Source organism: Poromitra crassiceps (genome assembly GCF_964638095.1).
Source record: "Poromitra crassiceps genome assembly, chromosome: 20".
Classification (NCBI taxonomy): Eukaryota; Metazoa; Chordata; class Actinopteri; order Beryciformes; family Melamphaidae; genus Poromitra; species Poromitra crassiceps.
Genome location: NC_139637.1, coordinates 2,425,177 through 2,440,990, shown reverse-complemented (window position 1 = coordinate 2,440,990; position 15,814 = coordinate 2,425,177). Strand labels below are relative to the sequence as shown.

Here is a 15,814-nt window from a genome sequence, read left to right as displayed (position 1 = left end):
GCAGGGCGGGCGAGGCCACATAGAAGCCTAGGAATCGAGCGTGTGCAGCGTGCGAGATGCCTAGTCATCATCATCATCATCATCATCATCAGTAGTATATAAATGGGAGCTGGGGCTCTGTCTGTCTCTCTGTTTCTCTGTCCCTGTCCCACAGTGATGTCATAAATGACATCATCAGTGAATTACTCAGTGATGTCATAAATGACATCATCAGTGAATTACTCACACACACACAAGGCTATAGGTTCAGAGATGATGTCACTGATGACATCATCGGTGACTGATGTCATCAGTGATGTCATACATTAAGGTATTGTGACATCATCAGTGATGTCATAAATCCTTCCCTGCAGATGCTATAAGTAGGCCCGGTGCAACTCCTTCAACTTGAGATATCACCAATTCTATATCATCACTTATTTGTGCTTGTCACAAGTTGACAGAAATGGATTCAGACGAGGGTTATAACGATGAATTTGATGACAAACAGGAATTCAGCGAAGACAGCGCCGAAGAGGAACCCGAGGATGACATCCTCGACTTCGGAGAGGTTCCGTTGGTCCATCCCGTGGTGGCCGGTGAGGATCGATACGAGTGCGGCGAGGCTGGTGGAAGTGGCCACGGCCCAGGCCAAAAAGACGACTCCCACTTTGAAGTTCTGACTGCCGAGCAGATCCTACAGCATATGATGGAGTGTATCAGGGAGGTCAATGAGGTCATCCAGATTGAAGATGTTAGCCTAGCTGTTAGCAGTGTCAGCACAGCAGAGCCGCAGCAACAGAATCCTGCAACAATAACACGCATTCTTCTCAGTCACTTCAACTGGGATAAGGAGAAGCTCGTGGAAAGGTATTATGATGGTAATCTGGACAATCTTTTCTCGGAGTGTCACGTCATCAACCCCAGTAAGAAATCTCTGACCCGTCCTCCAATCAACACAAGATCACCTGCACAGTCCATGATGCCATGTGAGATCTGCGATTTAAACTACCCCAACTCTTCCTTCGCCTGCCTGGAATGTGGACACAGGTTCTGCATGCAATGCTGGCGAGATTACCTGACCATGAACATCGCAGAAGAAGGAAGGGGACAGACCATTCCTTGTCCGGCTCATAGTTGTGGCATTTTGGTTGATGACACCACAGTCATGCGCCTCATAACAGATTCAAAAGTGAAGTTAAAATACCAGCATTTAATTACAAATAGCTTTGTGGAGTGCAATCGACTGTTAAAGTGGTGCCCTGCACCGGACTGCCATCACGTTGTCAAAGTCCAGTACCCAGGCGCCGCGCCTGTGAGGTGCAAGTGTGGCCGTCAGTTCTGCTTCAGCTGCGGAGAGAGCTGGCATGACCCTGTCCAGTGCAAGTGGCTGAGGAAGTGGATTAAGAAATCTGATGACGAAAATTATACCTGGATTGCAAGAAATACTAAGAATTGTCCAAAATGTCATGTGCTTATCGAGAAAAATGGTGGCTGCAATCACATGACTTGTCGGATGAAGAACTGCAATGCTCAGTTCTGTTGGGTCTGCCTGGGTGCAACAAGCAATCACACTCACTGCAATCGCTACGACGGAGATGGAGGTGCTTCGGCGCACTCCGGGGGAAACTTTGGGAGGGACATCTTCTACTGCACCCGCTACATGAGCCACGTGGAGAGCATGTACTTTGAGCACAGGCTCTACGATCAGGTCATGCAGAAGATGGAGGAGGCGCAGCAGCGGGACAACGTGTCCTCCATGGACGTGCAGTTTCTGAAGAAGGCCGCGGACGTGCTGTGCCAGTGCCGCTCCACCCTCATGTTCACCTACGTCTTTGCCTTCTACCTCGAGAAGAACAACCAGTCCATCATATTTGAGAGCAACCAGGCAGACCTGGAAAATGCCACTGAGGTGCTGTCTGGCTACCTGGAGCAGGACGTCATCTTCCTCCACGACTTCAAGCAGATGGTACAGGATCAGTACGCGTACTGTGCGAGCAGGCGCAGAGTGCTGCTACAGCACGTGCATGAAGGCTACGAGAAGGACCTGTGGAAGTACACTGAGGAGGATTAACCACACATCCTTATGCAACGGACTCTTGAGTATCTTGACTAACTGTTTAATAAATGTTTAATAATCAAATGTTTTAATTAATGTTTAATAATACAATGTTTCATAACTAGCATGGCAACAAGCGTGGCAGTCATTGTTTTATGTGTATTATTGTTTGTTGTAGTTTACCAATGAGTTTACCCTTTGTGTGAAACACTTTGTAACTTTGGTAAGAAAGTGCTATACAAATAAAGTTGATTCTTATGATTATGCTTATGATTGTAGAACCCACGGTTGTAATATTACATCACTTTTAATGTGGCTTCAAGGTGTGGCCACTAGGGGCCGATGACATAATCACCGATGACATCACAGTTGCTCGAGTGACATCACTGATGACATGATTCACTGATGACATCATCACCGATGACATCACAATTGCTTGAGTGACATCACTGATGACATCATCACCGATGACATCACAATTGCTTGAGTGACATCACTGATGACATCATCACCAATGACATCACAATTGCTTGAGTGACATCACTGATGACATCATCACTGACATCATCGATGACATCACAATTGTGCCCACTTGCTCAGATCACACCCATTTTCGAACTCTGCCTTCATTTTGATGTGATTTTTGATTGATTGATTGATTCTATTTCCATGTCACACACCAAATGGTGTCCAGCCCGTATGGGCTTATGAGACACGACAGTACAAGTAAACATCAGTAGAGTTCACATCAGTAGAGTTCACACACATAAGTACAGATCCTTTGAATTTTTTCACCATATACCGGTCATCTCTGTCTATGTTGAATGTCCTGTATTTATGTTGCTATTTGTTGTCTATGTATTGTAATGTCTATGCTGACACAGTTGCTATGTGCTGTAACATGCTGTACCGAAAGCAAATTCTGACGACTCTGTTGTGCAGTCCTTAATAAATGAAATGAAAATGAAATGAAAATTCCAGATTTCATGTTTCCAAATAAAAGAAACAACAACAAAAGGTGCCATAACCTGAGGTGCAACATCAATACAAACATTATACAAATAATACATTCTTTCTTCTCTGCCAAGCTTTGCCAATAAACTGGGCGATATCAAAAGCTCCTTTGCTAAAGAATAATTTGAGTCTGGCCTCATCCCGAAACCAAAAGGCCTCACTCGGGTGAGCGCCAAACATTTTTTCAAATAAAGTTAGTCTCAGGTCGTCATACAGGGGGCAGTAAAATACAAAATGGATTTCATTTTCTATATTCCCAATGCAGGTCCTCTACTATAATATTCAAATTTATAATTGTCGGTTCAACTCTAGATGACACAAAAGCTCTAACTTTGCTTTAAGTCCAGAAAGTATATAATATATATATATATATATATATATATATATATATATATATATATATATATATATATATATATATATATATATATATATATATATAATAAATATATGGCAATTCCTGTGTGTTGTTACATGGTAATAAGTTGCCATTCTGAACAATTTGTACTTAAAACAGATATGCAAATGTGTAATACAAAAAATATTTATTTTAATGTGAAGATTAAACTGGTAGACATTTATGAGGATATCTTTGAAGGAAGAATGAGATATTCTCTCCTAAAAATGAAGTGCATACAAATCTGAGCCAGGTCCTAACTAGACTAATCAACAGCAGACCTGAACGCCGCTTCTCTTGAACACGCCTCTATTTGCCCCGGAAATACTTCTTTGTTATTGTTGTGAATGGAAGAAGGAACATGGGTTCTTGTCTGATGATAACGTAACATAGTTTTTCATGAATAGGTGAGAGTAAACATTACACACTCTTAGTGAGTGAAGTGTACTGGCATCTCCAATAATACAACGTTAGACATGCATGTGTAGCTTGTAGCTTGCAGTCACGCTAACTTAGCCCAGGGATCACAATGCCTGCTGGTCAATGCTGCTAGCGACAGCTAACCGCTAAAACAAATGCTGCTGTGGGGAGGTGGCGTTATAGCCCATGTTTATATAGGGAATATTAATGTGGGGAGCATTTGGCGCTCCGGGTTAGCTACGCTAAATCTGAAGCTAAACGTTAGAGCTGCATTTCTAACCAGTTGAGGCGCTGCCGTTGCCGATTTAAAAGATCAGGATTATTATTCTGCACTGACCTCTGTGTCCACATGTGTTCTTCTTCATAGGTCGGTTTAGCTGCACTCATGATGAACTTTGAAGGTATTGACCCGGGGATGGGTGAGTACTCGCCCGCCCTCCACGGGACCCTGGATGCAGGCATGGAGCCCTCCATGGACCCCCGCCTTAACCCCAGTCTGCTGCAGGGTGTGGAGCTGGACCCCGAGGGGCTCGCTGTGACAGTGCCCGAGTCTGTGCACCTCCTAGAGGGCATGTTTTCAGAGCTGCACAGCGTCGCTGCCGAAGTTGGCATTCCAGTTACGGCAACACATTTTGATCTGCAGGAGGAGCTGCTCTGGATGGGAAACCACAGAGTAAGTGCAAGCCCGGACTAGCAACTATATGGGCAGGGTGAGTGTGCCCCCCCCGGGGCGTCAACTGCCTTGGGGGGCATCACACTGTGTTAATCCGGTGTCATGCAGAGTTTTGCACCCCCGCCGAGAATTGCATCCCCACCTTCCGGGAGCATATTGTAATGAGTTATACGGAAACGTAACTGTTTAAAAATGATATAATTGTCTGGGTAGACGTGATCTTCAAGCGAGGGGGTCTGTCCTGGCTCATGGAGACCGACTTTGATGCATTAGATCCGCGTGGAGGTGACTTCCATGCTTGGGGCTCTCTTCTGGCTCATGGAAGCCGACTTTGGTGCTTAAAATCCGGGTACAGATGACCTCGAGACCTGGGGATCTCTCCTGGCTTTATGGAGGGGGGGGGGGGGGGGGGGGGTGCAAATCTCGGCAGTTTGTACCTGCCCAGATTTGCATCCCTGTTTTTAAGTTAAAACAGTCCCAAAATATGGCGGGGGTGCAAAACTCGGCATGACACCGGCCCTGAGTAAGTGCCGTGACGATTATTAGTGTTGATTGTTGTCACACACTACTTGTGAAAATGCAGAAAGATTATTCGGCTGCTTATTTTTGTCTCTTATTCCACTGATTATCCTATCTGCTAACTTTGTTTAGGGTCATGCGAGTTCCTTCTTCGGAGGCACAATGGGCCGCTATTCCTCGTTTCAAGTGCACGCGACTGATGACATCCGCCACATTCAGAGTTTGGAAACGGGCGTGCTGTTCCTGTCTAAGACCAACCTCAGATGCCACACGCGCGGAGGCCTCGTCATGTTTGAATACGCGTGAGTTGCAAATGTTGGTCGGGAGCGACAGTGTTCTGTTCCTGCGACATCAATCTCTACTGGCCTTGAAATATGTGTGTGTGTGTTTTGCAGGTTGGATGAAGGAGCTGATATGCATAGTCTCCTTATGGCCGACAACAACACGTTGCTCATGGGCGGACTACAGAACTATGCGATTGAATTTGACTTGAATACTGTTCAAGAAACTCAAAAGGTATGAATGACACTGGGATGCAGTATTTCACAGTACTACTACATGACACATTTTCCGAATTAAATCAATTCCAATATACACGACAATTGACTGTATCATTTGCGTGACCTTAAAGCTAAAATGGCAAGCAGTTGACTTTTGCTTGCCCGTTGTGTGTACTTGATAGTTCACAGTCGAGTTACCTGGAGTGGCAATCATGCGGCAGTCCAATCGTTTCCTCTTCTGCGGGCACACTTCTGGAAAGGTAAGGACGGTTCAGTCCAGTCAGTTTGTGACAAGATGTTCGTCTGGATTTCACCTCACATTATACTCATTGTTGCACCTTCTGTTCAAACCAGATAACCCTACGTGACTTGCGCTCCTTCAAGACGGAGCACGAGTTTGACGCCTTCTCCGGCAGCCTGTCGGACTTCGACGTCCACGGAAACCTTTTGGCGGCGTGCGGCTTCTCCAGCCGAGGACTGAACGGTTTGGCGTGCGACCGCTTCCTCATGGTGTACGACCTCCGCATGATGCGCGCCGTAACGCCGCTCCAGGTGCACGTGGATCCCCTCTTCCTACGCTTCATTCCCACCTACACATCGCGTCTGGCGATCCTCTCTCAGACAGGTATCTTATCAACCGGCAAATGACTGGTTTGCGGCTTTTAGCGGAAATTCTGGCGCTGGTCTGTGTGCAATTAAAAAAAAATTGGTTCATTCATGTGACGCTTATTATTCTAGTTGTCCTCCTTTGACTGCTTTACCAGGTCAGTGTCAGTTCTGCGAGCCCACCGGTCTTGCCAATGTGGCAGATATTTTCCACGTGAACACCGTGGGGCAGCTGCTCATGAGTTTCGACGTGTCGGCCAGCAAGCAAGCCTTGGCCTTCGGGGACTCCGGGGGCGGAGTGCACCTGTGGTCCGACGCGCCGGAGGTTTCCTTCAACGACTACTCTCGGGAGACGGAGTTTGCTCTGCCGTGCCTGGTGGACACGCTGCCTCAGCTGGACTGGAACCACGATCTGCTGCCCCTGTCTCTCATCCCCATGCCGCTGACCTGCACAGAGGCGCTGCTCTCTGACTGGCCCGCCGCTCTGGCTGCTCCCAGTCCCAGGTGACGCACTGGATTTCAGTCTAACTGTGATGGCCTTAGGTCATTTCTGCATGGTTGGTAGTGAGTCTAGTGACAGCACCAAATGAAAGTGAAAACATTGATTTAGAACTTCATAGTGTGTTAGGTATGGTAATAGAGTAATTAACCTGCTAACAAGCAGGGCTTGAAACTACCTTTTTGTCTTCTGGCCACAGTGGCTAGAAATGCCGATCTCCAGCCACTTTTGCCAGCAAACTAGATATTTTTGTTATAAGAATATAATAGAACCACCAAATAATGGTTAATTATCTGCCTAAGTGGCTGATTATCAGGCCAGCTACAAAATTTGACCGGTGGCTGGTGTTTCCCAGTATTTCTCAAACTGCTAACATTTCATCAAAATGTTATGTACAGACTGTAGTTACCAGCTGCGACAGCGGGACTGGTATTGTTTTCACCATGCAAGATGTAGTCAACAAAACTTTATAGGTGTGTAGTTGACATAAAAATGAAGGTCACATTTGAAAATGTGTGTGATCACTTTACAGCTCACATTTTCATTTTAAGTCGTGGGCTGATGTGATGTGATCCCATTGAAAGATGGTCTGGAGTTTGTTTGTGTAAAAATACTCTTCTGTTCCTTCAGACGAGCGCCTCCTGTGGACCCGGAGATCCTGCGCACAATGAAAACTGTTGGCTTCATTGGCTATGCAGCGAATCCTCGCACTCGTCCCCGAAATCAGGCAAGTCAAAAACGTGCAATGTAGATCTTTAGCCACTTTACAATAGCCTTGTGCATATTCTCCTATCTATAAGGTAGAATAGGTGACAAATGCTATACAAATAGGTATTTTCTTTGCAACAGCCATAATGTGTCATTTCCACTGTATTTGAGTTAACATATTGCTTGACTGGAATTTGGGAAATAATGTACGTTTTTGCTTTGGATGAGTTCTGTGTCAACTTCACAGATTTCTGTGATCCAATATCTCGTTATTTTCTTGGTCTCAGGTTCCTTACAAGATTAAAGAGGTGGAGCTTGATTATGACAATTACAACCAGGTTCCTGAATCACCAATCGGCCGTGACGAAGAGCCACACCTCTACATGGTGAACAAGAAATACAGAAAGGTGCGACTCGTCCTATTTCATTATCATTTCTACCTGATAAAATTATGGTTGATATTTCATAAGCATAAGTGCTGTTATTGCACGGCAGTATGTGATGAGGACCTTTTTCTACTGGATACCCATCAGGTCACAATTAAATACTCCAAGCTGGGACTGGAGGACTTTGACTTCAAACATTACAACAGAACCTTGTTCGCCGGCCTGGAGCCTCACATCCCCAACGCCTACTGTAACTGCATGATCCAGGTATGACATTATGAACGTTTTTGTGTCATTTTACTACGATTTGTTTTGATCTGCAATTCATTATTTCTGAGAAGCCGTCTCCAAGCAGAGTTGTCCCTCCCTTGTTGATCTGTCGCCGCGTTAGGTATTATATTTCCTGGAGCCAATCCGCTGCCTGGTGCAGAACCATTTGTGCCAGAAGGAGTTCTGTTTGGCCTGTGAGCTCGGCTTCCTCTTCCACATGTTGGACCTGTCGCGAGGAGATCCATGTCAGGTAGGTGCCGAATACCAGCGGTGCCAATCCCTCTGGAGATGCAGACATCATCAATCTGCATCACGTTCTTGCTGCATAATGTTCTACTTCGCCGTTTCCCGGAGCTTTTTAATGACAGCTTCTCCTGGCTCCTCTTCCCTAGGCCAGTAACTTCCTACGAGCGTTCCGCACCATCCCGGAGGCGTCTGCGCTCGGCCTGATCCTGGCCGACTCGGACGAGCAGACCGGGAAGTCCAGACTGGGCCGCCTCATCCAGAGCTGGAACCGCTTCATCCTCACCCAGCTGCACCAGGAGACCCAGGAGCAGGAGGGCCCGCAGGCCTACAGGGGAGCCAGCAGCAGGTCAGAGGAGACAGGAGCAGGAGGGCCCGCAGGCCTACAGGGGAGCCAGCAGCAGGTCAGAGCAGACAGGAGCAGGAGGGCCCGCAGGCCTACAGGGGAGCCAGCAGCAGGTCAGAGCAGACAGGAGCAGGAGGGCCCGCAGGCCTACAGGGGAGCCAGCAGCAGGTCAGAGCAGACGGCACCAAAGAGTGTATCGCCAAATCTTTTCCCAGGGCGAAGCTGAACTTACAGGTCGGCTAGCTCGCAGTCGGCAGCTATCCTGGGCGTGAAAGCTTCCTCGATGAGCCGTGCAACGCAAAACACATGAGGATTTAAACAAAATGTAATTGTTTATCTCAGATACTCAACCCGAGGCTCTAGAGCCACATGTGGCTCCTTTATACGTAGTTGTAGCTCTTTTAAGTCCTACTTAAAATAAATAAATACCGTAAATTCCGGACTATAAGGCGCACCGGTCTATAAGCCGCACCTTCAAAGGTGACTATTTTTTTCTTATATAAGCCGCACCGGACTATAAGCCGCGGGTGTTTTGATGTTTAATTACCATATGTAAGGCTTCGTGCACAGAGGGGATTGTCGGGAAAGAGATGGCTGTTTGGGGAAGCTCCCATTTATTAACATTTCAACAAAACAAAAGTCAGGTCACTAATCCCCAGACAAAATCACACATTGTGAGATGCTTAAAAATCACCATCGGCGGGAGCTTTACTCCAGATGCTGTGCAGCCAAGAACACAAGTGAAATTCGTTCTCTCGTGACCTGTGGTTCTCAACGTGATGGACGATTCACCTTTCTTGTTAACAGTCCTAGTGAGAGGCAGGTCGAACGTCAAAGGCACTTCATCCATATTTATGATCTGCTCCGGTCCGATGGAATATTCCTTGATCTTTCTTTGTGTGAATTCGCCGAAGTTTGTAATTTTCTCCTGGTAGTCGGGAGGGAGTTGCTGACACAGTCGTCCGCGCCCTGACGGACAGTCCCTTTCGTCTCGGGTTTGTGCATGATCCTTTGCTGCTGCTGCTGTTGTTGTTCCTGTCTCGCTACTGTCTCAGACATGGCTTTCAGGCTCAATCGCCGCCATCGTCGTAACACAGCCAGTTCTCCATCTTTTGAAGCATGATGTTAGATTACAACGAGCTAGTTGTGTGGCTTAGCCTTCCAAAATGTTGCTGTTAGTTTTTTAGAATGTAATACATAGAATTGGGAATGTTACATTCAATTTCATTCAGACTGTCTTTCAGGCTCAATCGCTGCCTTTTTCCCCCCGGAGCGAGGGAGGAGGGAGGGTGTTTTACCGTAGTGGCTGAGAGAGAGTAGTGGCACAGTGCTCCAATCAGGTCGCGAGGCACATTTTTTGCAACATCATCCAATCAGGGTCTCGCTCTCATAATGTCTGTCTTGCTCTCGTTCTGCCTCATACCAACATCCATAGATTTTGGAGGTTCCCGAGTGGCCGTTTGCTGGAAAAATCCATAGATAAGCCGCACCGTTATATAAGCCGCAGGGGGCAAAAAAGGCCAAAAAACGGGAAAAAAGCCGCGGCTTATAGTCCGGAATTTACGGTACATTAAAATCTGATAAATGAATGGGACTTTTTTTGGGATTGTGGCTCTTTCAAAGCTTTGGTTTTTGTCAGTGTGGCTCCTGAGTAGTGTTGGGCAAGGTTGAGTACCACTGGTGTAGCAGGTCTGGAGGCTGCGGCCAGGCGACTGAGTTGTGTGTCGATGCTGGGTCTCTTGCAGCGCCCTGGGTTCCTCTGGCGAGTCCGTCATCGGAAGACTCTTCGGATGCGAAGTGGAGAACAGCAGCCTGTGTCGCTGTGGCAAGGAGACTGTGCGCTCCTCGCTCAGCCTGCTCTTCACCATGCACTACCCGGAGCAGAACGTTCACGGTGAGTTTTCCCTCAAATCGCAAATCTCCTCACGCTGCTGCTGTGGGTTAAGCCGGGGGATCGGTCGGAGGCTGCAGAAACCGAGTGTGAAGTAGTGATGTACAGGTTGGCGGTGCATTAATTTCACTTCATGACTCGTCAGATAAGATCGTAAGGGAGTACGACTTTGCGGAGATCCTGAAGAAGAGCATCTGTCTGGAGCAGAGCACTCAGGCGTGGTGTGAAAACTGTGAGAAGTACCAGCCGACGGTGAGTTACCGTTACCTATTCAGCGCCATAATAACAGCTGATAGTAACAAATAAGAACGTAGTCCGGTCTACAGCGTGTGCTTTTTGTGTATACTGTAGGTGCAGACACGCAACATCCGATGCCTACCAGATGTTCTGGTCATCAACTGTGAAGTGAACAGCGTTAAAGAGGCTGAGTTCTGGAAGGTCCAGTCAGAGGTGAACGGTGGATATAAACAGCTCATTGTTTGAGTTTTCTTCTCCATCACGACCAGCTTCAAGAGTGCCCTTCTATGACACGAATGGTTGGTTGGCTGTTAGTCACGTGCATGATGATGTTCTTGTCATTTCGCTCTCTTCACAGTACGCCTTCAATAAGGCCATGCAGAAAGAGGCGATGGAACCGCCGAAGCCCAAGGAGCCTCCGCCCATGCCGACCGAGTGGTGCTTGGAGTAAGGATGCTTTTCAATATCAGCTTTGATCGACTTGTACCGGTTGACTGCGACTCGACGACACTCGTGACTTCACACCACTGAAACATTGAAGGAAAAGACGTACATAGTTTTTTTTTTACTCTTCTTCATTGCGTAGCGGGGAGGAGTCGTGCAACATGGAGGGCTTCACCTTCGACACGAAAGCGGAGGATCTGCGACACGTCTGGATCCCCCTCACTCTCAAGATGTCCATCAGCAAAAGCCAGGGGCTGGAGATAAGCACCTGGACAGAAGGAGAGGAGGTGAGGGAGGACCATCTGAAGGTTCTGCATGTCTGCAGAAATAATGTTTTAAATTGAGTCTTGGAATTGAATGCGAGGTGCCGACTTTTTACTAACCATCTGTGATTTTTCACGATTAAACTTCTGACTCGCTGCACCTTCTCCACCTAGTTAAGTTCTGCTGAAGAGGATGAAGGCGCTTCCCTCTATGACTTGGTGGTCACCGTGCCCCACATACTGGACGCTCGCACAGGAGGAAACCTGGTGGCACACATTAAAGTAGGAGAGACCTATCACCAAAGAAAAGAGGTGAGTGAATTTGTACAGATTAGACGTGCCGTTTGAGAGAAACTCGCTCCTTGAAAACAAGACAAAAACATGGCGATGTTTATATAGTATTGAGCCAAATACTGATGAATTAATACTGTTGAATTCAAAATACTATTGAATTCTGTGCTTGAATACTGATGTCGATGTGCATTTGTTGATTTCAGGGCGTCACACACCAGCAGTGGTACCTTTTCAACGATTTCTTGATTGAGCCAATTGACAAGGTACATTTTTTCGTTAACCCGTGTAAACTCTTACACTAATGAAATTACAATTTCGCAGCAACATTTTAAAGAGACTGATCAGAATAAAGGCAACGTCGTGAGAAAAAAAAATGTTTTTCACAGACCGAAGCTGCACAGTTTGATGTGAACTGGAAAGTGCCGGCCATCGTCTATTACGCCAAGAGGAACTACCACTCCAGATACGACCTCCGCAGTAAGTCTTGAGGACAGAGTCTTGCAGAAACCGTTTCCTACTTCTCGGTCCAGAAGAGACTTCGCTCACCCGCTCGCGCTTTGCTCTTTGTCCCAGTTAAGAACCCCATCGAGGCCAGTGTGCTGCTGACCGAGGCCTCTCTGGCTCGGAAGCAGAGGAAGAGCCACGCCACCTTCATCCCCCTCATGGTCAGCGAGATGCCCCAGGCCGGTGACTTGGTGGGACTGGACGCCGAGTTTGTCACACTCAACCAGGTGAGTGTGGCTCATATATAATGCTATTGCAGTACACCTCTCTTTAGCATTAGAAATATTGTGCGCTTCACGCACTGATTTCTAGCCTGCCTCGCATGCTTTGCGTGCTGACCTGTAGCAACTGTGCACGCCCCTCCACCTTATTGTAGTAGTGAGATATTGTAAATGTATACATACATGTTCGCACTCTCCGCTTTCCACCTGTCTGAATGAATCCAAAACGCTGAAGGTGAACGCACAGCCCATTCGAGGGACGTGCGAATGAGTTTTGAATGTGTTGGGTTCTGCCAAGAGAAACGTGGTCTTAATTGACTTTGCGTTGTGAATCTGTGTGCCTGCAGGAAGAGGCAGAACTGCGCAGCGATGGCACCAAGTCGACCATCAAGCCCAGTCAGATGTCTGTGGCCAGGATCACCTGTGTGCGCGGTCAGGGTCCCAACGAGGGGGTGCCCTTCATCGACGACTACATCTCGACCCAGGAGCAGGTGAGGCACCGCAACGCTACGATGGTCTGTCATTTACCACCTGGATGGAGCAGTGACAAGTAATTATCAGACTGCATCCAAAGAAGAGAGAACTTCCGCGCACTGTCTCCACTTGCAAAAAAAGGATTAATTCAACAAAAAAAAAAAACGTTTCGGTACGACGACCTTCATCAGATTCTTCAGGTTAGGGCAGCCACACAGCTCGCCTGAGCAGCCGGCTCAGTCGCTGCTCGACTGCGTCTCATCTAGAAATTCGGAGTCTCGCTTATTTTTACCGCAGCATTTCAGCGAGGTAGCCATCACACACAGGAAGATGCAGGATGTGTGTCCCAGGCATAAGCATCACAGGAACATTATCCCAATCGTCTTTAGGGTTTTAAGTGTGTAACCACCTGTGCATTTTATAATGGGTACATTGATCCCAAATAAATTCCTGCAGACCTTTTTGGAAGTCTGGTTGTTGTGTAGACCGACTAGTTTCTGGTGACTTTGGAGGTTATTTTTTCACCAATTATTGTGAAAGCTGAAAGGCCAAATCTGGACTCTAAAGAAGACGGGTGTTGTTGTTGCTTTCTTCATAGTGACTCAGAAGGAGCCGATGTCCTGCTTTGATCTATGGATGTTCTCTTCTGCAGGTGGTCGACTATCTGACTCAATACTCTGGCATCAAACCAGGAGACCTGGATGCTAAGATCTCTTCGAAGCACTTGACCACTCTGAAGTCCACGTACCTGAAGCTGCGCTTCCTCATCGACACCGGAGTGCGCTTCGCTGGCCACGGTTTGCAGAAGGACTTCCGGGTTATTAATTTACTGGTATGTTAATTCGCAATAATTAGAAGTCAGCTTTATTTTATAGCCTCTATCTGTAAGGATTATAGTCAGTATACTTTATAGTGCATATTGCATGGTGGTTACATCATAGTTGAGGAAATGTACCAGTCCCCAGCTGTGTAAAATAAATAAATGGTGCTGCAGCATTAGTAAACATCCCGACTAGGTTTTCTCCTTAATTTGTGATTTATTATGATGATTTATTATTGTGATTTTTCATTTAGAGCTGTGATGACTTAAGCATATTTATTCCTGACAGGTTCTGAAAGACCAAGTCGTCGACACTGTGTACCTGTTCCATATGCCTCGCAAGAGAATGATTTCTCTGAGATTCCTCGCCTGGTACTTTCTAGGTAAGTCTCAAATGTTCCAGACGGTGATGTTTTGGTCACTGAGGCATTCAGGAGCTGATCCTTGGCATTCCCGTCACCTCCAGGTGCATTGCAAAATGTTGCCTGATTAATCATCATGACTAAGCTGTCCTGATTCTCTTCACTGTGGTGTGCTGTTCCCCAGACCTCAACATCCAGGGGGAGACCCACGACAGCATCGAGGACGCACGCACCGCTCTGCAGCTGTACAGGAAGTACACGGAGGTGAGCCGCGGAGGCGGGCCCGACGACGTGAGGAAGGTTCTGAAGGGACTCTACGAAAAAGGCCGCAAGATGGACTGGAAAGTCCCCGACTCGGACGGAGGAGATGGTCAAGGTAGCCCGAAAAGTACGAGAATGACTTCGCATTAGATGTAGGCGAAGTTTTGATGGCGTGACGACAACTTGTGGAGTAAATAACTTTTGGAGTAAATAACATCCTTCGCAGTCGTCTGTACAAGCTGACTGAGTCGCTCTCTGCTCTTCTCTTCGACAGGTACTGCCGTCTTTCCGTCTGTGATGGGGCTGTGAGCAGCACTTTGGGACGTTTCTGCTGGAAGGATTTTATTTGAATTTGCCACTTTCTCATTCCACTGGAAGGGGAGCTCAACCTTTTGAAATCCAAGGCCCACTTCTGATTGTTAAAACGATTCTGAGGACCACCTTCCCAAATCAATGATAGGCTATCATTGGGATATATTGATGTGAGAGGTCCTCCACGGCCCACTAGATGAGGCTCTGAGGCCCGCCAGTGGGCCACGGCCCAGTGGTTGAGAAACACTGATACAGTGTCACATTTTGTAAGAAGGCGCTCTTGCCCCCAAACAGCACTTCAGCTGAGAGCCAATTGCATTTTGAATCGAGGACGGATTTTTATTTTTTATTTAGTTTGTGTGCAATTATGGAACCCCCTATGATGTTGCCAGATTGGCAAAAATATAATGCGGTTGTATTTTGCCATGATTTTTTTTTAATACGGAATGTTTCTTGGGGCATGTAAATAAAGACTTATTACTGAAGGATTATGCCTTGTGCCGTTTTTAAGTGCTTATGTTAGTGTAATGTTGCCCTCTGCTGGCTGTACTTGGTATGTGAAGGCACAGTGTCAACCAGTCTAATGCAGTGGTCTGGTATTGTCATCAGAGGGGGAAAAACACACACGCATAGAGCTTACAAAACACTCCTTAAACAGTTTCCACACAGCCCGTTAAATCATTTGCTCTGACCTAGTTTGTCCTCATGTAACTATTAAGCCATCGATGTTTATTTTTGTATTATTGGGTTTTATTCGTTTGCAGAGCACTGTGTAACACCGTTTTGGAATGTGCAGTGTCATTAAATTGTTAGAATTATGTGAGATTAAAAATGAGCAGTAACCGGCAGTATGGACATTTGAAGAGACTACGTGGATAAAGAATCACCCCCCCCCCCCCCCCATTCCGTCCACGTCGATACTCCAGGAGCTCTTTGATCATTTCAAAACGCCTCCACTATCCGCCAAGTTGGGATTCAGCCTTTAGTTACAGGGAGGGAAAAAGTGGTGCGTTTGACTCTAGAGACATTTACTGTAGCAACAGTTTGTGTCTTGGAGTCGGGACGTTGCAACACGGCCAACAGCAAATTGAAGCTTCATGGGACTATAAGGT

General features: G+C 46.8%; 1 protein-coding gene and 1 pseudogene across 3 annotated transcripts; both read left to right on the top strand.

Moving 5' to 3' along the window:
• The first annotated feature begins 445 nt into the window (after positions 1-445).
• Positions 446-2,053, top strand: LOC310794489 (E3 ubiquitin-protein ligase arih1 pseudogene; annotated as a pseudogene). Its single transcript has one exon. The product of its transcript is annotated as an E3 ubiquitin-protein ligase arih1 pseudogene (transcript).
• Positions 2,054-3,798: 1,745 nt separating this feature from the next.
• Positions 3,799-15,188, top strand: pan2 (poly(A) specific ribonuclease subunit PAN2). 2 transcript variants are annotated; one of them, XM_083657074.1, is made up of 26 exons: positions 3,799-3,856; positions 4,237-4,542; positions 5,194-5,363; positions 5,457-5,577; positions 5,744-5,821; positions 5,916-6,186; positions 6,326-6,671; positions 7,297-7,393; positions 7,662-7,781; positions 7,908-8,027; positions 8,152-8,280; positions 8,423-8,622; positions 10,365-10,513; positions 10,656-10,762; positions 10,862-10,960; positions 11,106-11,194; positions 11,334-11,478; positions 11,629-11,766; positions 11,952-12,011; positions 12,135-12,225; positions 12,322-12,479; positions 12,821-12,964; positions 13,600-13,779; positions 14,057-14,150; positions 14,314-14,505; positions 14,665-15,188. In XM_083657074.1, exons 2-26 carry the CDS (start codon positions 4,255-4,257, stop codon positions 14,697-14,699), a joined length of 3,621 nt encoding a protein of 1,206 aa, XP_083513200.1. In that variant the 5' UTR covers positions 3,799-3,856; positions 4,237-4,254; the 3' UTR covers positions 14,700-15,188. The 2 variants fall into 2 exon arrangements, with proteins under 2 accessions (XP_083513200.1, XP_083513199.1); XM_083657073.1 differs by having other exon boundaries at positions 14,314-14,517.
• Positions 15,189-15,814: the final 626 nt, after the last annotated feature.